This window comes from Microcaecilia unicolor, chromosome 4, assembly GCF_901765095.1.
Source record: "Microcaecilia unicolor chromosome 4, aMicUni1.1, whole genome shotgun sequence".
Lineage (NCBI taxonomy): Eukaryota > Metazoa > Chordata > Amphibia > Gymnophiona > Siphonopidae > Microcaecilia > Microcaecilia unicolor.
The window spans coordinates 73559155-73582726 of record NC_044034.1 but is presented as its reverse complement, the minus strand read 5'-3'; the positions used below and the strand labels follow the sequence as shown (position 1 = coordinate 73582726).

The 23572-nt window shown below is 43.3% G+C and overlaps 1 protein-coding gene across 1 annotated transcript in view; it reads left to right on the top strand.

Moving 5' to 3' along the window:
• The window catches only part of FLT1 (fms related tyrosine kinase 1), a 317946-nt gene that overhangs the window by 111704 nt on the left and 182670 nt on the right, over window positions 1-23572 (top strand). The window contains 2 exon segments of the mRNA XM_030200343.1: window positions 7192-7361; window positions 13423-13579. Coding sequence (XP_030056203.1) covers window positions 7192-7361; window positions 13423-13579 — 327 coding nt within the window.

The following is a 23572-nucleotide window of genomic DNA, read 5'->3' as shown; positions in this document are numbered from 1 at the left end:
AGTCACTCTCACACACACTCTCTCAAACATACACATTCTGAGGAAAACCTTGCTAGCGCCCGTTTTATTTCTTTGAGAAATGGGCCTTTTTTACTAGTGCTTCTCTAAAATCTTTAGTTCTAATAAAAATTAAAGGATGAAAATATCAGTGTTATTTTTCTCTTAACCCGGTTATTAGTAACTGGGTCTTAGTGCATAAAATGGAACCTGAGCTAAAACAGCACGAGCCAGTGGTAAAATAACCCATCTTAACAGTAGCCTACATTGATAATTACACCCCTAAATTAAAAAAACAAAAACAAAAAAACAGCTGCCTCAGAACAAATATAGCTTTGTGGGGAATCTTTTGGGTAGACTATTTTACTATAAAGGGACATACGTGTATGTGTTGCACTTCCCTCTTTGGGCACCTTCAGGGCCCTTTTACAAAGCTGCAGCAAGTTCTAATGTGTGCTTACTATAGCTTAAAATGGCGCACTGTGGGACGCTCTGAGGTGTCCCCTGGTAATTTCTGCATGTGTGTATGTCAACTGCACGCTAAAATGTTCTTTCCATTTTTTTACAAAGGGGGCATGTTTGGGGCGGAGAGTGGGTGCATCAATCCAAATCGGTTAGCACACCAGCAAGCATTGCCACGCGCTAACCAATTAGCGCAGGTTTAGTGAGTGAGTCCCTACTGCCTACAGAGTAGCTGGCAGTAAGGACTCACGTGCTAATGGTCCACATGCTAATAGGAAAATTAGCATGTGGCAGAAATTTGGCTATTTTACTCCTGCGGGAAAAATAGCCTTAGCATGCGGGAATGACACGAATAAGGGTGCACCAAGGCCACTTTTGCTGTAGATTTGTAAAGGGTCCCTCAGTGTTTGCATACGACCTTGCAATAAAATTCTGATTTTTACCATGTGCCTTTCTGAAGAGACTTGTAGACTCTTAGCCATTTGCTTTTATCATTTACCATTCTCTAGCAACTCACCTACATTAACTATTGTAGTTGTTTCTTGGCTTCAATACAGCATAGTCAGATTATCCTTAATAGCTCTATTTTTAATAACTTTCCCAAGCGCCTTTGTATAAAACAATGCTATCTATGCAGCATCTTAAAGCATTTTGCATGTGATTAACATGACCCCATTCATGATCTTTTAACAAAGGTTTCGTGATTAGGAAAATGAATGGTGTGAAGTCAGGACTGAGTGGCATTTCAGACAAGCTGATGTTTCCTTTTAATGTTCAGGTTGTGTTTGCAATCTTTGAAGGTTGGACAGAGGCACCTCTATTCCCATTTATCATTTAAGCTGAAGGACAAAGTAGGTCAGGTATAATTAATGTGAACCCCATGGTGGTGAGGTATGATATTACACTTTTAGAAGTGATATTTATGTCATGGGCGGACATTAACACAATTCCACTCTTATGTTTTTAAGTAATGAGTTACTTCCACCATTTTCTTCCCAATGACTCATGCACTAAAACTCATGCTAAAATGGTTATTAACAAGTGATGCACTTTTTTCCTTTTTTTTTTTTTCGCTTGTCTGCTAAATTGTAATCTCTCTAGTGAATACATACAACTAACATGCATACTATGCTAAAAAATGTAGCAAACAAATAAGAAAGAACTTCCGCAGATACCTCCAAGGACAAACAAAAGTGGAGACGTCAAAAAACGCAGATATGATCACAGTTCCAAATGGCAAAGGCTTTATTGACTGACCCGACATGGCCGTGTTTCGGCACTATGCCTGCATCAGGGGTCATAAGCTGGATGGTAAACTCATCAGTCTGAAAAGAGCTTTGTATAACACTCACATAAAAATGAGTGATTGAGTGCTTTAAAACACATAGAGTCACTAACGCCGTTGCTCACAGGAACAAAAATAAAGATGAAAACCATTAGTGTTATGAAAGACCTTTTCAGACTGATGACTTTATCATCCAGCTTATGACCCCTGACGCAGGCATAGTGCTGAAACACAGCCATGTCGGGTCACTCAATGAAGACTTTGCCATTTTGATCTATGGTCACGTCTGTGTTCTTTGCTGTCTCTGCTGTTGTTTATCCATGCCAAAAAATGTAACAGGCACACAGTGCATCATACAGACACACTAAGCAGCCTACATTAAAAAGGCTGGTTAACATAGGGGATTTAATTTACTCCATTGAAGACCACTCCTCATCCATCAGCCCTCTGTAAGGGGTCCTTTTACTAAGCTATGGTAAAAAGTGGTCTTAGCGTGTCCTTATGCAGGTTTTTCCTGAACACTAAGGCCATTTTCATTGCAGCCATAAAATGGCCGATTTTTCTATTTTTTGCATTAATGGCCATGTGCTAATGTTTATCACAACAACCAAAACACAAGAATTCTCTCAAAAAACATACCATGAGCAGTAAATTGCCATGTTACAAATAAGGAGGAAAAAAGCCTCAAGAAGCTCCCAACTATAAACAGCGGGAGCAGGACTGCTTCATCATCGGCAAAAAAATCCTCCTTCAAAATTACAAATACTTTAAGGGTAGTGCCTTAGTCAAAATTTGCTTAAACAATCAATGAGTGACAAGACCAGCTATCGATACTTAGCTAAAGCGTCCTTCTTTCCTTCAATTGACAGACCGTGACCGACGGTGGCCAGCGTTTCGTCTAGCTGCTTCAGGGTCAAACGGCCAGAAATCTGTTGGAAAGAACACAATATTAGGACAAAATAATCTTACAGTCTTAATTGCTGCCTGTCATGCACCAAAAATGTTACCATTAGCACAAGGCTATTAAAAAAACTACCATGTGAGCACTTACTGCCACCCCATTTTGTGGATGGTATGGGTTCCGTGGTATTTGTGTGCTAAAGCTAATGTAGATGCGCTGACCCTGATATGCACCCTCAAAAAACAAAATTATCATGCAGTTACCACATGCATATTTAGCAGTTACTGCAGGATGCCTGAGCGCATCTCACAGTACGCTATTTTAAGCTATGTTAGGTGTTCTTTAGTCCCTAATGCAACACAGTAAAATGGCCCCTAAGTATGGTGGAAAGGGGTGTTAATGTCTTACACCCACTTTTCTGAGAACTGTAAATATAAGCCTCCATGCTCCAATATGTACTGACATACCCCTTCCTACTGAAGTAGGGACTTCCGTGCTCTGATGTATCCCCTCAGACTAATGAAGCAAAGTGCACTCTGTAAAGGTTCCTTGCTTCAGTATTCAGGGGAGACGTTGGACTTGTTGAGGGGACATGAGGATGGGGAAGCTTCACACTTACTGAAAGTACTTGAATGTGTATGAGGGGGACACTGAGGCAGAGATGTCTTCTACATTATTTTGAGAATGAGTTTAGGTTCTTCTTTGTGTATTGTGTTGGGTGAGTCACTCGTGATGGGGTGAGGGTGTCTTTCTGTTGGAAGACTCCATTGGCAGTGACTCTCCCTAGTGCTGAATGTTGATGCAAGTGTTAATTTTTTGGTTTTAGTGGGAGGAGAGCAGAATAACTACTATATGCACACATCTGATACTCCTTCATTTTGCATATACTTGTTTATTTATTTATTTATTATTACATTTGTATCCCGTGCTTTCCCACTCAAAGCAGGTTCAATGCAGCTTACATAGTAATATGGATTACATAGAATTGGTAGAGAAAAATATAAGTGAAGTAAAACAGAATAAAAAGAGATAGGTAAGTAGAGATGGGCAAGGGAGAAGGGTGTAGGAGAGGTATGAACAATGGATAAATGAGCACAGGAGGAGGGGTAGTGTAGGTGGGAGGGAGGTGGGACATGGGATAAGTAAAGGGAAATAAGGTGGGAGATATATTGTCTTGGTCATAGTCATAGTCTTTTGGATATGTGTTGTGTAGATGTATTCATAAGATTAGTCTGGATTGTTTGGGTAGGCTTGCTTGAATAAATGGGTTTTCAGTGATTTCCGGAAGGGTAGATAGTCACTGATTGATCGGATAGGTCTAGGGAGGGCATTCCATAGTTAGCTGCCTAAGAAGGTGAAGTTGGATCCATAATAGGTTTTGTATTTAACTCCTTTGCAATTAGGGTAATGCAGGTTGAGGTAAGTTCGTGAAGTATCAGACACGTTTCTGGTTGGAAGGTCAATCAGATTGAGCATATAGTTCGGAGATTCACCATGGATAATCTTGCGAATTAGTGTGTGGACCTTGAAATTGATTCGCTCTCTGATAGGGAGCCAGTGAAGTTCTTTACGAAGAGGTGTTGCACTTTCAAATCGTGATTTGCCAAAAATGAGTCTTGCTGCTGTATTTTGGGCAGTCTGAAGTTTTTTCAGGATATGGGCCTTGCAGCCTAAGAAAATACTATTACAGTAGTTGGCGTGGGTAAGTACTGTTGATTGCACCAAGTTTCGGAATGTTTTCAGGGGGAGATATGGTTTTATGCGTTTCAGTATCCACATTATGTTGAACATTTTCTTTGTAGTGGATTTTGCGTGATCTTCGAGCGAGAGATGGTTGTCCAATGTTACTCCAAGGATATTCAGGTTTTCAGAAATGAGGCTTGTGATGTCAGAGATGTTAAGATTAGTTGGGAGGAGCACGGAGTGTTGAGATGAGAGGATTAGACATTGTGTTTTCTCTTTGTTCAATTTCATCATAAAGGCATTGGCCCAAGAGGTTAAGATGTTCATGCCTGTGGATATTTTGTCGGAGATTTCTGTTAGGTTAGATTTGAAGGGAATGAATATGGTGATGTCATCGGCGTAAATGAAAGGGTTGAGATCATGTCTAAATTGAGCTTTGGCTAGGGGGATCATCATAAGATTGAAGAGGATCGGGAATAAAGGGGAGCCTTGAGGTACACCGCAGTTTGGTGACCAGGGAGATGAGATAGTTGAGATTGATTTAACTTGGTAAGATCTTGAGGTGATGAAGCCTTTTATCCAATTAATAATATTTCCGCCGATCCCAAGTTTGTCCAGTAGTTTGGTTAGAATGTCGTGCTTTACCATGTCAAATGCACTGGACAAATCAAATTGTAGAAGGAGGATGTTTTTTCCAAATGAGATTTCCTGTTTGAATGTGGATATTAGAGTGAGTAAGACGGTTTCTGTACTGTGGGCTGGATGGAAACCTGATTGCGACTCATGTAGAATTGAGAATTTTTGTATATAATCATTGATTTGAGAGGTCACCCTGTTTTCCATCAATTTAATTAGCAGAGGGATGGAGGCGACAGGACGGTAGTTGGTTTACATCTGCTGTGATTGGTTTAGATTGTATAACCCCCCCAAAAATGTTGAGCTCCTTAAATTTGAACTCCTAAGGGAGTCTTTTACTAAGGTGTGCTAGCATTTTTAGCTCACACTACAAATCAGCTGGCGCTAAATGCTGAGATGCCCACTATATTCCTATGGGCATCTCAGCATTTACTGCAAGCTAAAAATGCTAGCACAACTTAGTAAAAGACCCCCCTAAGTTAGGCTTCTAAATTTGTGCCCTATTTTCAGCTGAATTTAGAAGCTTTAGTTGATGGCTGAAAATTCATCTTATTCATCAGAGAAATATCCAGTGTACCTGAATGTAACTCATCTTGAGCTACTACTGAAAAAGGTATGAGCAAAATCTAAATAAACAAACAAATAAATAAATAAATAAATAAAATTTAGTAGCTTCAAAAATATGCTTACAAATTTGGCCTGCCATTGATTTGCCTTGCTTTATGATCCTAACTTTGGAGCCTATTGCTGAAAATTAGTACTAAGCTTATATCTTTTTTTCCCTGCCTTATATATACCCCTGTTGTCACCCATGTTTTATGCTTCTAAATGCAAGGGTATAGGGGGAAATTCTATAAAGGATGCTAAAAATTAGGACCCAAAATCTGTGCGCTTGGTAATGGCATCTGGATACCCAGATTCCATTATAGAATAGAGCCTGATTTAGCACTTGGAGACTTCTGCCAACATTATTTCCAGATATTCAATGCCAGGTCATGTCTGGGCTTTGGAATTGAATATCTGGGTTTATGTGGCTGGCTGTCTCTTCTGTGGTTAAGTGCGATATTCAGCACTTAACCACATAAGTGACATTGCGTAAAGATTAGACTGACTTTTATGTGGTCTGAATCAACTGCTAAACTTTGCCAGTTAAGTGCTGAATATTGGCACTTAATGTTAGGTCAGTTAAGTGCTGAATATTGGCACTTAATGTTAGGTACTTTGGGATACATGGTAATGAAATGCAAATCATGCAAAGATATGCAACACAGCTCAGTACTGTGTAAATCGAATAACTTATTCCTCAAAACCAATGCCAGCCAAAAAGCTGGCAGTATTTTGTGTCCTCAGAGCATCAGACAGCAAAGCCATGGCCCTGTGCTCCTGGACCACTTCTTAAAGGGGTTGTGTTGAAGTATTTCCCCCCGTACCAAAGTCTACTCTTTTGCTACCCCTCCAATGTCCCTCCAACTCAGACCTCCAATAGTCCCCTCAATCAACTTCCCCAAATCACCCTTCTAATGCTTTCTCTCCCTCAAATGCTCCCTTCTTCCCCCAACTTACCCACACCCCTCTATAGCCCCCCTGGGTCTACCTGGGAAATTCCTGGGGGGGGGGGGGATTATTGAAGTAAGGGGAGGAGTAATGCCCAGTCATTCCTACCCCTGTAGGCACTGGGTACAAAATGGTGCCAGTGACCCCTAGTGATAGTCTTGTGTACTACTGCTAGGGGGTCAAGCTGCTGTATAATGGCACAAGATAACCACTAGGGGTCATCATGCCATTTAGGAGAAGGAGTGACTGGGGCTCACTCCTGGCCAGACCCCAATATAATCTCTACCATTTAAGGGGATGAGGGGGAGTTATGGGAAGGGAGAGGACATTCAAGGGGGGATCAGAGTTGATGAGCCAGCTTTAGGGGTTTGAGTTGATGTTGATCGCAAGGAGCAGAATTCTTGTACTGCTGGAGTGACTACCTATGGGAAATTAAGGTTTAGTAAACGCCCAATTTTTTAACACACCTTAATAATTGCCCCCCTAAATCTTAATTGTAACAGTCCAACTGTGGATTTGATTAGAAACAACTTTTTGGCAGCTGTAGAAAAGTTCATAGCTTTTATAACCTTCTGCCAAGCGATTAGTATTATGTCTTTGAATATATCACTGTTCTATCATATAATTACCATTATCATTTACTACAGTAGTGATACAATGGTGTTTTTAATAGGTTGAAAGATAACTTGCTTGCTGCTGAGAAGTGTGCCCGGTACATAGTCAATGGATATTCTTTGACTATCAAAGACGTTTCGGAAGAGGATGCAGGAAATTACACCATTGTGCTAAGAACACAACAATGGAATCTGTCTAAAAGTCTGACAGTCACACTCGTTGTAAATGGTGAGTTCATTCCAGTTGTTGGTGGCTTGCTGTATGAACCATTTAATACTTTGTTTTTATGGAAAGGGTTGGAACCAACACAAATGCGTAAAGCAAGTTCTCACCTGCAAAGAGGGGATACACACATTGGTCTGCGTCAGTCAATCCAATTGGCACGTTTGGTATTTTTGGAGAGTGTCAAAGCCAGCCCTCTGTTTTGAGGGGGCCAGAGGTAGACGGGGGGGCAATTCAATCCCTCCCTCCCTTCGGCACATTTAAAATAATAACTTTCCTGGCGGGGATGCCAAAGCTCCACCAGCCAAACTTTGTCCTTGCACTGCTGCAATACAGGAGGAGTTGGCGGCATGCCACCTCCCCGAGCATGCTCAGTTCTTGCATGAACTGAGTATGTGTGAGGAGTTCTGGCATCGGCAGCTGGAGGCATGCCGCCAACTTCTTCTGTACTGCAACAGCGCAAGGAGGAGGGGAGCAGCTCAGCAATGAATTTGTTTGGCTGGGGAGCTTTGACATCCCCGCCAGCCATTTAATAGGAGCTGCATGTTTGGAGGGTATCTGAGCCCAAAGTGGGGGAGAGGCCTAGGGCCTACAAGGCTCCCTGTGGCTATGCCACTGGTTGGCACGTGTCAGCTGAAAAGATTCTGAACTGACCTTGGAATGTTATACTTAGTAACATAGTAGATGACGGCAGAAAAAGACCTGCACGGTCCATCCAGTCTGCCCAACAAGATAAACTCATATGTGCTAGTTTTTTGTGTATACCTTACCTTGATTTGTATCTGTCTTTTTCAGGGCACAGACCGTATAAGTCTACCCAGCACTATCCCCGCCTCCCAACCACCAGCCCTGGCACAGACCGTATAAGTCTGCCCAGCACTAGCCCCGCCTCCCAACCGTCTCTGCCATGTTATGTACTTTCTGATGGACATTCTTTCAGAGTGTAATTTTATAGTCACATGTAAAAGGGCTCTTCTAAAATTAACCAAGGGTTACATGCATAAAAGTATGTGCAATGCCAAGAAGGTGTATAATTTAATTCAACCTACATATAAGAGTGTTCAGAGGTGGAGTTCTGGTGTAAATGTTCACGGCTTCAAACTAGGTGTAATTTCTACTGCTTTGAACCTAGTGTTTTATACAGACATGTTGCTGCCCATGTGGAAGTATTAGGTCCTACATATAGGCTTGAAATAGACATCTTTGTGGCCTTCACATAAGCAGCCTGTTATATAATTACCGTCCACAGATATAAGAACTTGTTTAAATTTCCCAATGATCCCACAATAGGGATTTGCATGGAAAATTCTTTTGTTTTTTTGTTTCATTTTATTAGTTATTTCTTTTCCTTTCTGTCATTCTAGCACCTTCTAAAATGACAGGAACCAAATACTTTCTAGTCGATATTCAGCCAGCGGCAGTCAATGTTTCCAGCACTGAACATTTGGGGATAATTACCCTGCAGCTAGCCGCTGGATCTTATGGTGGTCCAGGCTGATACTCAGCTGGGGCCTGCATTAGACAGTTATGTGGGCCCCGCCTGAATATCGGCCAGGATCCACAAAGCCTTTTTTTTTTAAAGTCCCATGATCCCCCATCCACTCCCATGCAGCCTTTCTTCCCTTCCCCCTGCCTCCAACCCGTGAGAGTCACAACCCACACCCTCCCTGGTCCAGATAGGCCTTCCCCTCCAGGCCTACTGTCCATCCCTGGTGGTCCAGTGGGTTCAATGGGGCAGGTAGCCCCTTGTGGCTGCCTAAAGAAAATGGCTACCACAACCTTTCATGGCAGCTCATGGTACTTGTGCAAATCTTTGAGGATCATTAAGAAAATATGCGGTTAGATTTCCAACCACTGTGATCTGACTGGAGATGCTGGTAAATGCTGGTCGATATTCAGGGGATCAGTTGTGTGTATTGTAAGGATAATTCTATAAGGACTCTCCTAGTTTGAGGCAGCAAGAAGACATGTAAGTGGCTTCTTACAGAATACTGACTAGCGGAAAAGTATACAAGATTTGAGGGCATATACTTTGCTGATCGGATGTATGTGGGCAGTGTAGATTTCACTTCTGTTTGGTATGATTGGTTTGATATGAATGGACTTTGCTATCATTTTTGTAGTTCTATTTCTGACTAATGTTATTATATTGTGAGTATTGTAAACTGTTTTGATATTTGTATTTTGCAATGCGGTATAACAAATTTAATATTAGAGTAAAAGGGAAAGGGGATGGGACTTCATATACAGCCTTTCTGTGGTTACAGTCAAAGCGGTTTACATATTATATACAGGTACTTATTTTGCACCTGGGGCAATAGAGGGCTAAGTGACTTGCCCAGAGTCACAAGGTGCTGCAGTGGGGAATCGAACTGAGCTCCCCAGGATCAATGTCTGCTGCACTAACCATTAGGCTACTGAAAAAAGGCTATTTGATAAGCCACATTTAAAGTTAGGCACAGCTGTTAGAACATGAGGAGTGGCCTAGTGGTTAGGGTGGTGGACTTTGGTCCTGAGGAACTGAGTTCGATTCCCACTTCAGGCACAGGCAGCTCCTTGTGAGTCTGGGCAAGTCACTTAACCCTCCATTGCCTCATGTAAGCCACATTGAGCCTGCCATGAGTGGGAAAGCACAGGGTACAAATGTAACAAAAAAATTAAAAAAAAAAGTGGAGGAGTGGCCTAGTGGTTAGTCGGCAGACCTTGATTCTGGGGAACTGAGTTCAATTCCCACTGAAGCTCCTTTGAGTTTGGGCAAGTCACTTAGGGGCCTTTTTACTAAGGCACACCAAAAAATGGCCTGTGCTGGTGTAGGCGATTGTATTGGACACCTGCAGGACCATTTTTCAGAGCGCCTGCAAAAAAGGCCTTTTTTTTAAAGCCAAAAATGGACATGAAGCAAAATAAAAAGCAGTGCACGTCCATTTTGGACCTGAGACCTTACCGCCACCCATTGACTTAGTGGTAAGGTCTCATGCGTTAACCAACAGTGGTAATCATCAGTGAGCGTACACTGCCGATTACCGCACAGTTAGCGCCATGCGGTAGAAGCCATGCATTTTACAATTACTGCCCTGGGCACGCGGTAGCTGGCTGGTAGTCTTAATTTGATGCACACTGTATGTGCGTAGGCACCTATGCACCTTAGTAAAAGGGACCCTTAACTCTTCATTGCCCAAGGTACAAAATAAATACCTGTATATAGACCACTTTGATTGTAACCACAGAAAGGCAGTATATATCAAGTCCCTTTCCCTTTAATAAACTATGTGCTGGTTCCTCCTCCAGAACACCCAGAAAATAGCTGGTTTCAGCTTGAGCGCTAGCTGGGTATATTCAGATTACATGCCACTGTATATATCTGGTTAGCCTCCTGGTCATTTAAATATATATATATAAAGGTTTATGCAGTTACATAGTAACATAGTAGATGACGGCAGAGAAAGACCTGCACGGTCCATCCAGCCTGCCCAACAAGATAAACTCATATGTGCTACCTTTTTGTGTATACCTGACCTTGATTAGTATCTGCCATCCTCTGCCATCCTCACGGTACAGACCATAGAAGTCTGCCCTGCACTAGCCCTGCCTCCCAACCACAAGCCCCCCCCTCCCCCCCCCCCCACCGGCTCTTTTAATGTGCATATTTCTGACATTATCATAGGATTTAATTTGCCTATCTCCAAGTTTGCTTCATTGTTTTCAGTGGGGCCGATATTCAGACCGGCTAACTCCCGTGGTTGACGCTAAACCCAGATATTCAATTGCTGGCATTGAATATCCAGTTTATTTTTGGGCGGTTTAAAGATAACCAACTAAGTTAATATGCAGACTTAGCTGGTTATCTTTAAATTGGCCAAAGATATACCAGATTTTCACGTGGCTAAATATAGCTGCGAAACCTGGTTTAAAAATTGGCGGATAGCCAGTTATATTGGCCGATATAACTGGCTATTTGCTAGCCACTAACCAGGGATATTTAGTGGAGGATAACTGGTTATCCCCTGCTGAATATCGGCAGATAGCTGGTGAAGCACTATTTAACCAGTCTGCAGCCATTCTGACCTGTTAAATAGCACTGAATATCGGTGGGGGGGGGGGGGGGGGGGATGTGTTTTATACTGACATTTGGTTATTTTACTATTGTTATGCTGTTAAATCAATGAATGTTCTTTATATCAAGCAATGCCTGTTATATACCCCATAGATTGAATCTCTTCATAAAAGGTGGTTACTAAATCCTAATAAATAAATGTATTAATTGATGCTGAGTATATATATATAATACTATCACTTTTTTCGGTTTAGTTTAGGCCTGCTATAAAACTTGGGAAGGGCAATTGTATAAGAGGCACCTATATATAGATGCAATTTACGCACAGCAATTTATAGAAAAGGTGCACCTCTGCACGCAAATGATGTCTCTAATTGGCCTTTATGTGTGCAGGTGGTAGGTACTATACACAAACAGTGTGCCTATGTTGCATAGCGCACAACTGGGATGCAGGGAAATCCAAAAGCACAAAAGCGAAAGCAAAAAAACCCAAAACGTTCACAAGCAACCTTCAAGATTGAGAGTCTCATCTTCACTTTATTAATCAGACCCGACACGTTCCGTGTTTCGGCAGTAAATGCCTGCATCAGGGGTCTATTGGAGGCATCTGATCCAAAAGGAAGAAAACCAAAGGCAAGTCTGCTTGAAGCTTAGTCAAATGATGCCGAAGAAGGCAGGAACAAACGGTGACCTTTAAAATAATGAAGGAAACTGCGGTTTCTTTCCATGCGGAAATTATTTTAAAGTTCACAGTTTGTTCCCACGTTGTTTGGCATCATTTGACTACGCTTCTAGCAGACCTGCTTTTTTCAAGGCAAGTTGTTTTCTTCCTTTTGGATCAGACACCACCAATAGACCCCTGATACAGGCATTTATTGCCAAAACACTGACCATGTCAGGTCTGATTAATAAAGTGAAGTTGAGATGCTCTCAGTCTTGAAGGCTCCTTGTGCTTTTTTTTTCGGCTTTTTGCTTTCGCATAGTTCACAATTGCAAGGGGCTGTGAACGTGGGAGATGTATGGATGTATCAGCTGCGTGTGCTGCAATGCACAGTTAGGTGGGTCCACATACGCTTGCCAATGATATAGTATTAGTGACTCCACTTACCTTTAGGCATGCCAAAGTACATTTATGCTTCTATTCTATATTGGCTTTGGGGCAGCTCAAAGCCGTTATAGAGCTGGCTCTAAGTTTGCCCCCTTGTGGTGCCTAACATTAGGTGGACTATGCAAATACAGCGAAGAGGACTAAATAATCTCCAGACTATGCTCTAAGAATCAAATGTTTATTAACATCCAAGACTGGACATGAGTTGTGTTTCGGCCACTAGGCCTGCATCAGGAGACTCTATGCATCATGTAATAACCTGGCAAATGCTGGAACCTTCCAATTAATGGGCAAATATGGATTAAGTAAGTTGAATAATTGAAAAATTTCCAGCCCAAATCTCTTAACCACTCTAGACTTGCGACACAGCTGAATGTTGAAATCCAGTTCCACATACTTAATATAAGTATGTCCATTAATTGGCGGGAGCAGGAGTTTGCTGGGTTGTTACATGATGCGCAGTGACTCCTGATGCAGGCCTGATGGCCGAAACACGACTCATACTCCAGTCTTGGATGTTAATAAACATTTGATTCTTAGAGCATCATCTGGAGATTACTTTAGTCCCCTTTGCTGTGTTTGCATCTGCTTTTGAACTGTGGAGGTCTGTTCTTCTGTATTTCGTTGGCCTGACATTAGGTACCACTTTACAGAATTGCCATCAAAGCTTATCTGGATAGCAGCTGAAGATCACCGTTATCCAGATAACTGTCACTGTTAGCCCTTGCTCCACCTTCCCTCCACCTCTTTACTGTAGAAAGAGGTCATTTTCATAGATCTTTGGATGGAAGCTATCCTTATGGTAGCCAAAATTTTACGTTCACCGAAAGCTGGTGAACATAGGACTCTGTTTGGGTGTTGGCTCTGATAGTTTTCTGAACTCTGCATTATTTCTGCCTTTACAGTGAAACCACAGATTTATGAAAAAGCAGTCTCATTTCAAGACCCTACTCTTTACCCAGTGGGCAGTAAGCAGGTTCTGATGTGCACTGCGTATGGTGTTCCTCCGCCTACAATTAAATGGATTTGGCACCCCTGTGACAATAGTTTTACAAATGTGGGGTAAGAAATATTTGCTATTTTATTTTCCATTTTGTAGCAGTTTTAGTGCTTACTGTTTAAATACCACTCTTCCCACAAACACTCATGTTACCGGAAAAACCGAGAGCAAGTTGTGCTTTCTGGTCTTACACAACAAGGCAGTGTTTGGTAATGAAGCCAGTTTACAGAAGAGAGGTGGGGAAGGTTGGAGGTTTTTTTTCAGTTGAGTTCAGAGGGAAAATTCTTCAATTTCTGATAAGTTCATTTGGAAATTTGGAATCTTTCAAGATTGTGACACCTCACCTGAACCAGTAGAAAAGATGTGGAACACATGAACCTCTGGGGCCACATGAGATTACTTCTTCAGATGTCAAAGAACTTAATTATCTGGTCTCAGAATTTCAGGCACTGCAAAGTCTTTTCAGTGAGCCCGATGTAATATATCACATGATCATACAACAGCAGTATTGCTATCAGCACTCTGAATTTTTGAAATTTTGTATGCACTATGCAGAAAATTCTTGCTCATATTTTCCATTGCAAATGAGCTGGGTGGAGAATTACTACATAGCTATAGAAACTTAAAAAAAATAATTAAGGGGCCCTTTTGCTAAGCCGCGGTAGGCACTAGTGGATGCCTACCATGTGCCAAAAAGCACTACCATGGGACGTGCCAAGGCATCCTGCGGTAATGGGCCGAGCTTCGTGTGCTAATCCCACACTAAAAAAATAGATTCTATTTTTTTAGCGCGGGAGGCATGTCTGTGGGCGGGGAATAGGCATGTCCTGCGCTAATCGGGATTAGAAAACAGGGTAACCGATCTGCAAACTCCAAGATGGAAAACAGACAAAGCAGATGTGTATATGGAAAAACAGTATTTAATAGAAATTGATGAAAATGAAATTAGAAAGCCAGACACAGGTCGTGTTTCGCCCAACTGGGCTGCATCGAATTACTCATAATTTAAAATACATAACCATAATTGAAAACTCAGCTGGTAACACATTATTTTTATGGTGTTTGGTATTACCAGCCGAGTTTTCAATTATGGTTATGTATTTTAAATTATGAGTAATTCGATGCAGCCCAGTTGGGCGAAACACGACCTGTGTCTGGCTTTCTAATTTAATTTTCATCAATTTCTATTAAATACTGTTTTTCCATATACACATCTGCTTTGTCTGTTTTCCTAATCGGGATTAACACAGGATCCCTTACTACCTAGTAAATAGGTGGCGGTAACAGCTCCTGTGCTAATGGCTATGTGCTAATTGGGAAATTGGCTCTTTCCTGCCCCGACGTCACTAGACCACCAGGGAAGATCGCGTGACGTGAGTAGGGAGAAGTGGTGACAGGGCCGGGGGGAGGGCGATCCCGAACTCGGAGGGCGGGCGGCAAGCCAGCCAGCCAGCCAGCCAGCCAAATCTACCTTCGGACTATAAGACGCACCCCCCATTTTCCTCCCAAATTTTGGGGGGAAAAAGTGCGTCTTATAGTCCGAAAAATACGGTAATTACACATTGAGTGAAGAAACATTTTCTCCAATTCGTTTCAAATTTACTACATTGTAGCTTCATCGCATGCCCCCTAGTCCTTGTATTTTTGGAAAGCGTAAACAGATGCTTCACATCTACCCGTTCAATTCCACTCATTATTTTATAGACCTCTATCATATCTCCCCTCAGCCGCCTTTTCTCCAAGCTGAAGAGCCCTAGCCGCTTTAGCCTTTCCTCATAGGAAAGTCGTCCCATCCCCTTTATCATTTTCGTCGCCCTTCTCTGCACCTTTTCTAATTCCACTATTTTCTCTTTTAGACAGAAATGATTGTCCTAGAATTTAAAGCTTCCAAAATACTTGCTTTGGGAAAACTTTTGACAAAGTTGTAAAATCTTGGTTAAAAATGGCACATTGTGCTAGATTCAGGGCCCTTGTTACCGAGCTGCGGCAAAAGAGGGCCAGCGCTCGTGTCGGCACGTGTTTTACACATGCACCGAGGCCCCCTTTTACCACAGCTGGAAATGGCTGTACAGCAAGTAAAGCACTTACCACGCGACTATTTTGGGGGGTAGCCCTTACCTCCTCCATTAAGGTGGCGGTAAGGGCTCCCGCATTAACCCGGTGGTAACCAGGCAGCACATGGCACTGCCTGATTACCACTGTGTATACTCTGGCGCTACAAAAATAAATACATTTTTGTAGCGCCGGAAATGATGGCGCACTAGGAGTAGGAAGTACCACTGGGCTGCCCAGTGATACTTCTTGTATAGTGAGCGGTAATCCTGCATCGGGCTTACTGCTGCTTAGTAAAAGGAGCCCTCAGTAAACGGTGGTCAGGTTTGGGTGCTGAAAAAATGCACGCTGAGTGCTATTCTATAAAGGGCACTCGAGTTGGGGGCTATTTATAGAAGAGCGCATATCAATGGGATCCATGCCCAGCTTTGGGTACAAGGATTTACACCAAATCTGGTGTAAATCCTCAAGTGTAAATGAAACGCAGATTCTACAATACTGCAGCATCTTTAGTGAATGCCCTTGACATGCCCATACCTCTCTCATGGCCACGCCCTCTTTTCAGTTGCATGCTAAAACATTTATTCATATGAAACAAAAAAAGTGAGGAAAAACCAAGTGAGCATACCAAAAACCAGTGGCGTACGAAGGGGGGGGCGGTGGGGGCGGTCCACCCCGGGTGCCAGTGGGTGGGGGGTGCTCTGCTCCCGCCGCCTCCTGTGGCCGTTCCCACGGCGCCGCACATTAAAAAAACCGGCGCAGCAGCGTCGCAGGCAGCGCCTCGCGCCCTGCTTGTAAAAAAAAAAAAAAAATCAAATCTCCTTCCTTCTCCTTCTCGTCTTGACGTCTTGACGTCGACTCGGGCCTTCCAATCAATTTGATTGGAAGGCCTGAGTCGATGTCAAGATGAGGAGAAGGAAAGAGATTTGATTTTTTTTTTTTTTTTACAAGCAGGGCACGAGGCGCTGCCTGCGACGCTGCTTCGCCGGTTTTAACGGGACTGAGGTGGGGAAGGAGAGGGGCGAAAGGGACTCGGGTGGGGGTGTTCAGAGGGGAAAAGGGGAGGGGAGAAGGGGACTGGGGTTGGGGAGAAGGGAACTGGGGTGGGGGTCTCAGACGGGGGAAGGGGAGGGGAGAAGGGGACTGGGGTGGGGTGTTCAGAGGGGAGAAGGGGACTGGGGTGGGGATCTCAGACAGGGGAGGGGGAGGGGAGAAGGGGACTGGGGTGGGGATCTCAGAGGGGAGAAGGGGGACTGGGGTGGGGGTCTCAGACAGGGGAGGGGAGAAGGGGACTGGGGTGGGGGTGTTCAGAGGGGAGAAGGGGACTGGGATGGGGAGAAGGGGACTGGGGTGAGGGTCTCAGACGGGGGAGGGGAGAAGGGGACTGGGGTGGGGGTCTCAGACAGGGGAGGGGAGAAGGGGACTGGGGTGGGGGTCTCAGACAGGAGAAGGGGAGGGGAGAAGGGGACTGAGGTGGGGGTGTTCAGAGGGGAGAAGGGGGCTGGAACTGGGGGCTGAAAAAAGGGGGCAGAGAGAGAGAGGGGACAGATCCTAGATGGAAGGGGGAACGAGAGGGAGGGCAGACCCTGGATGGATGGGAGAGGGAGGGCAAATGGTGGATTGAAGGGGCAGAGAGAAAGGGCAGGCAGTGGATGGAAGGGACGGCAGAGAGGGCAGACACTGGATGGCAGAGAGAGAGAGAGAGAGTGAAGACAGATGCTGGATGGAAGGAAGACGGTGAAAAGAAGATGAGGAAAGCAGAAACCAGAGACAACAAACTGTAAATAAAATATATATTTTTATTTTTTTTGCTTTAGGATAAAGTATTGTAGATGTGTTAAATGTTTATAATAGAACATGTAAATAAGGTAATCTTTTTATTGGACTAATTTTAATACATTTTGACTAACTTTCGGAGAACAAAACCCCCTTCCTCAGGTCAGGATAGGATACTGTAACAGCACTATACTGTACTGACCCGAGGATGGAGGTTTTGGCCTCTGAAAGCTAAATGTATTAGTCCAATAAAATGGTATTATTTTACTTTCTATATTTGTTTTATTTCTATTTGTTAATTTGTAAAGTGGTGATTGGTACTTGTTAGTTTTTTTCAAATTTACATCTGCTGTCTTTATATTTTGCACAGTACTAGGGGACAGTTTCTGTTTCTGTGGTGTCGCATTGTATGCAGAGTCTGGCATTGGGGGTTCAGTTTAATTTTTGTCTAAATAGAAAGTTTATGATTACTTATTCTATAGTGGATTAGGGTGTATCTGTGTTTGTGAAAAAGACATGGCTTTCAGTTGGCATTGACTGTGCAGGATCTACGATCTGTACTATTCTGTCTGGTTTCGTTTTACAATAGGTGAATTGATGTTCTAGTGCTCACTGTAGTGTTTAAGATGCTTTCCTTTTCCTTGTGTGACTCATAGAAATGACTGCTTATGGTATGGTAGAATTGCTCTATAGGTCCTGAGTGTTTTGTATTCTCGGCATGCCTAGTACTGGATTTGGGGGGGGGGGGGGTGTTAAAAAATGACCGGCCCCGGGTGTCAACTACCCTAGGTATGCCACTGCCAAAAAACACTTTATTGTATTAAAAAATGACCCGACACAACCGTGTTTCGGCCCTAAGGCCTGCCTCAGGGGTCTTGAACAATCACGGATGCTCTAGTATATGAACCTTGGTAACTGAATATATGATTCTAGAAGAGAGGAGGCCTTTTTTTGGCATTGACATTTCAAAATCAGTTGGTAACTGAATATATGATATTCTAGAAGAGAGGAGACCAAAGAAGTTTTCGTTTAAGTAAAATTGAACAGTGTACGTTCATACATTAGATCATCCGAGATTGTTCAAGACCCCTGAGGCAGGCCATAGGGCCGAAACACGGCCATGTCGGGTCATTTTTTAATACAATAAAGTGGTTTTTGGTATCCTCACGTGGTTTTTCCTCACTTTTTTTGTTTCATATCTCACGGTATCGTGAGGGTTTTTACCTCCTTTTTTTGTGTATGTAAAACATTTATTCATACATAGAATAGCGCTTAGCAAGATAAGCACAAATCCATATTGTTGTTAATTAATGCCTATAAGTGATTGCTAGTACCTAATTATTGGCACTAATTGGCTATTTACTCAAACTGCATGCACATCTTTGGGCACCATATAGAGAATCCAAGGGATCATATCTGGGAAAGTAATACCCTGAAACGCCCCAAATCAAATACTGCATTTTAGACTTTTTGGGCTAGATTCTATATAGAGACGCCTTGGTGTATTCTATTAGAAATGCCTAGAACAATATATAGAATACACCTGGGCTAGGCGGACACACCTAAATCTAGGCGCATCCATTTATACCAGTGAAAAGCTGATGTTAATGCCTGCGCCTACATCTACACACACTGGTACAAATTCTGTAACAGTGCGTGTAGATATGATTGATAGGCCCAGCATGCCCACAGTTCACTCATGACTGCATCCCCCATTTTGGCGCGCACATGGGGATTTGGACTGTGCACATCAAACGTTACATGCGTCACTTTGCAGAATACACCTGGCAAAGCGCATGTATAAATTCCTTTTAAAGCCTATTAGTGTTGCTAATTGGTCATAATTGGTGCCGGGGCTGATTCTGTTCCATATATTTGTGAGTGACATTGCCGAAGGGTTAGAAGATAGAGTTTGCCTTTTTGCGGATGATACTAAGATTTGTAACAGAGTGGACACCCGAGAGGGAATGGAAAACATGAAAAAGGATCTGCGGAAGCTAGAAGAATGGTCTAAGGTTTGGGAATTAAAATTCAATGTGAAGAAATGCAAAATGATGCACTTAGGGAGTAGAAATCCACAGGAGATGTATGTGTTAGGCGGTGAGAGTCTGATATGTACGGACGGGGAGAGGGATCTTGGGGTGACAGTATCTGAGGATCTGAAGGTGACGAAACAGTGTGACAAGGCGGTGGCTGTAGCTAGAAGGTTGCTAGGCTGTATAGAGAGAGGTGTGAACAGCAGAAGAAAAGAGGTTTTAATGCCCCTGTATAAGTCATTGGTGAGGCCCCACCTGGAGTATTGTGTTCAGTTTTGGAGGCCGTATCTTGCTAAGGATGTAAAAAGAATTGAAGCGATGCAAAGAAAAGCTATGAGAATGGTATGGGAATTGCGTTACAAGACGTATGAGGAGAGACTTGCTGACCTGAACATGTATACCCTGGAGGAAAGGAGAAACAGGGGTGATATGATACAGACGTTCAAATATTTGAAAGGTATTAATTCGCAAGCGAACCTTTTCCGTAGATGGGAAGGTGGTAGAACTAGAGGACATGAAATGAGATTGAAGGGGGGCAGACTCAAGAAAAATGTCAGGAAGTATTTTTTCACGGAGAGAGTGGTGGATACATGGAATGCCCTCCCGTGGGAGGTGGTGGAGATGAAAATGGTAACGGAATTCAAACATGCATGGGATAAACATAAAGGGATTCTGTTCAGAAGGAATGGATCCTCAGAAGCTTAGCTGAGATTGGGTGGCAGAGCCGGTGGGGGGGGGGGGGGGGGGGGGGGGAGGCAAGGCTGGTGGTTGGGAGGCGAGGCTAATAAAAAGTAGCACATATGAGTTTATCTTGTTGGGCAGACTAGATGGACCGTGCAGGTCTTTTTCTGCCGTCATCTACTATGTTACTATATATGTATATTGGCCAATTAGCAACACTAAGTGGCGCGTAGATCTATTAAGGCATGCATGCTAATCTATACGTGTGCCTCCATGTGCCATATACAGAATCCAGTGGTTTTTCCTCATCTGCTTTAACTACTTCAGCAGTTTTTTTGAAATCTGGCACACTAATAGAGCCTGAGACTGATAAAATATGTGCTCAATTTGTGAAACTGAGATTTAGCATGGAAACAGCTATTATAAAGCTATCTTTGGGTGAAAGGGCACTGCACCCATCCTAAATCAACTGTCCACTGGAGAACCCCAGGAAGCATTATTTAGTTAAAGGGAAAGGGACTTGACATACTGCCTTTCTGTGATTTTTACAACTACGTTCAATGCAGTTTATATAGTACATACAGATGCTTATTTGTACATGGGGCAATGAAGGGTTAAGTGACTCGCCTAGAGTCACAAGGAGCTGCCGTGGGAATCAAGCTCACTTACCCTGGAGGAAAGGAGAAACAGGGGTGATATGATACAGACGTTCAAATATTTGAAAGGTATTAATCCGCAAATGAACCTTTTCCGGAGATACGAAGGCGGTAGAACGAGAGGACATGAAATGAGATTGAAGGGGGGCAGACTCAAGAAAAATGTCAGGAAGTATTTCTTCACGGAGAGAGTGGTGGATGCTTGGAATGCCCTCCCACGGGAGGTGGTGGAGATGAAAACGGTAACGGAATTCAAACATGCGTGGGATAAACATAAAGGAATCCTGTTCAGAAGGAATGGATCCTCAGGAGCTTAACCGAGATTGGATAGCAGAGCCGGTAGTGGGAGGTGGGGCTGGAGGTTGGGAGGCGTGGATAGTGCTGGGCAGACTTATACGGTCTGTGCCAGAGCCAGTGGTGGGAGGCGGGACTGGAGGTTTGGAGGCAGGGATAGTGCTGGGCAGACTTATACGATCTGTGCCAGAGCCGGTGGTGGGAGGTGGGGATAGTGTTGGGCAGACTTATACGGTCTGTGCCAGAGCCGGTGGTTGGGAGGTGGGGCTGGTGGTTGGGAGGCAGGGATAGTGCTGGGCAGACTTATATGGTCTGTGCCCTGAAGAGCATAGGTACAAATCAAAGTAGGGTATACACAAAAAGTAGCACACATGAGTTGTCTTGTTGGGCAGACTGGATGGACTGTGCAGGTCTTTTTCTGCTGTCATTTACTATGTTACTATGTTACTAACCACTAGGCTACTCCTCCACTTTGTTGAGCAGCAAGTATCAAGGAAGAGGGTTTGGCATAATCCAGATAGTGGTCATCCAAACCTGGTGGTGTTTCCTTGAGGTAGAAAAAAAATGATATCTCAACACAGTTTCAACATGCCAGTGGCGTTCCTAGGGGGGGTGGTGGGTGCGGTCCGCCCTGGGTGCATGCCGCTGGGGGGGGTGCCACGCGCCTGTCGGCTCCGCTTGTTCCGTGCTCCCTCTGCCCCGGAACAGGTTACTTCTTGTTCCGGGGCAGAGGGAGCATGGAATGAGCGAAGCCGACAGGCACGCGGCACCCCCCCCCCCCCAGCAGGTAAAAATGCACCCGGGGGGGGTCGTTTCGCCGGGAGGAGGTGTCATTTCACCGGGGGGGGGGGGGGCGCATTGGCGATCCGCCCCGGGTGTCAGCCACCCTAGGATTAGGAATGCCACTGCAACATGCTGCCTGATATTCAAAGGATTTATGCTCTAACTTTGAGAGTTATGCTTGTAAATTGGCCTCTTTGAAAATTTATTATTTACTCAAAATTTCTTAAAATTCTTAAATTTAGGGAGCATAAAAAGTGGGTGCAGCAGGAGAGGATTTAGGAAGGGGAAAAGAAGTTAGCACCGTTGCACTGATTTTCAGCACTACACTCATAAATTAGGCTCATAAATCTAGCTAAATGAGGGACAGGCCTAAATTTATGAACACAATTTTAAAACTAAATTAGAAGGAATTTTCAGTTGCAAAATTATGTTCTTGACTGAAAATAGGGAACATTTAAATTTAGGGGCTCAGCATTTTCTGAATATTGGGCTTGTAGTTCACAGCAGGATAGTAGCAAGCTAAACATAGCCTATCTCTCTGTCCTTAAATAACTTTCCCAACTGGCCTGAGTTTCTTTATTTCCTGAGCTGAATGTCATTCCAAGTCACAGACAAACTCTTAACATAAACATTACCATACATTCAAGAGTGGATGAACAGTGTGAATCTGGCTTACTCAGAAAAACTGTCTAAAGCAAGACCTTTCAAATATCAGATGTTTGTGATCAATAGGTTTATTTATGTATTTATTTATGCGAAGTTATTAGTTGTTCCATCTTAGAAAACTCCAGTTAGGTAAAGGAACCTAGAAGATAGCTGGTTATATTGCCCGATTTAACTGACTAGCCGCTGATTTTTAAAGCTGGTCTAGTGGCCAAATTTGGCTGTGTGAAAACCTGGGATACCTTTGGCCAGTTTAACGATAACCTGCTAAGTCGACTTAGCAGGTTATTTTTAAACTGGCCAAAAATAAACCAGATATCCAATGCTGGTTACTGGAAATGGCCTGGCATTGAATATCTGGGCTCAGAGCCAACCACGGGAGTTAGCTGGTCTTAACTCCTGCGGTCTGAATACCGGCTCCAGAATCTTCTATGTATTGTATTCCCATAACCACCTTAAAGAAATTATATGTTGCTGAAAAAAAATCTCACACTGTTCTGCAGGAGATCTACAACATCTGTTTACCAGAACTTCTTCAAAACCCACATTGATCTTATGGTAATACCATAAGCAAAATCGTCAGGCTGCAAAATTCCTTGCCCCAGGAAATGCAATAATATGCAGTTCTTACAGAAAATTAATGAGTTTTCCACATGCCTTTCTTTTTTAACTCTGCACTTAAGCTACTATATGGTGCAATCTTCCTTGAATACTATGTCTGACTATGAAAATATATTGAGAATTTAGAAGTGATTCAAAAGGAAAGCCACTAAAACAGTGTAAGGCCTGCCATTTCCTGTGGAATTGTGGGAAATCAGAGGCCCTGTTGCTTCTTTCTGCCACACTGGCACTGGGGCCTACCCAGTGCATTTTGTCTAGCAAAAAAGGTGCCGGTACTCAAATGCCAGGCCACCCTTCAGGGGTGGAGTGATCATTGAGGGACCCACCCTACAATAGTCAGGACCCCTGCAACCAGTCATAGAATCTATGACAAAGCAGAATTTGTATGTAGAACCTGAGCTCTTTCATTAAAATACGAGAACCATGGGTCAAGTTTAGCAGACAGTGGAAAAGGTGCCGGTACTCAGTACCCCCTCAAAAAATGCCCTGGGCC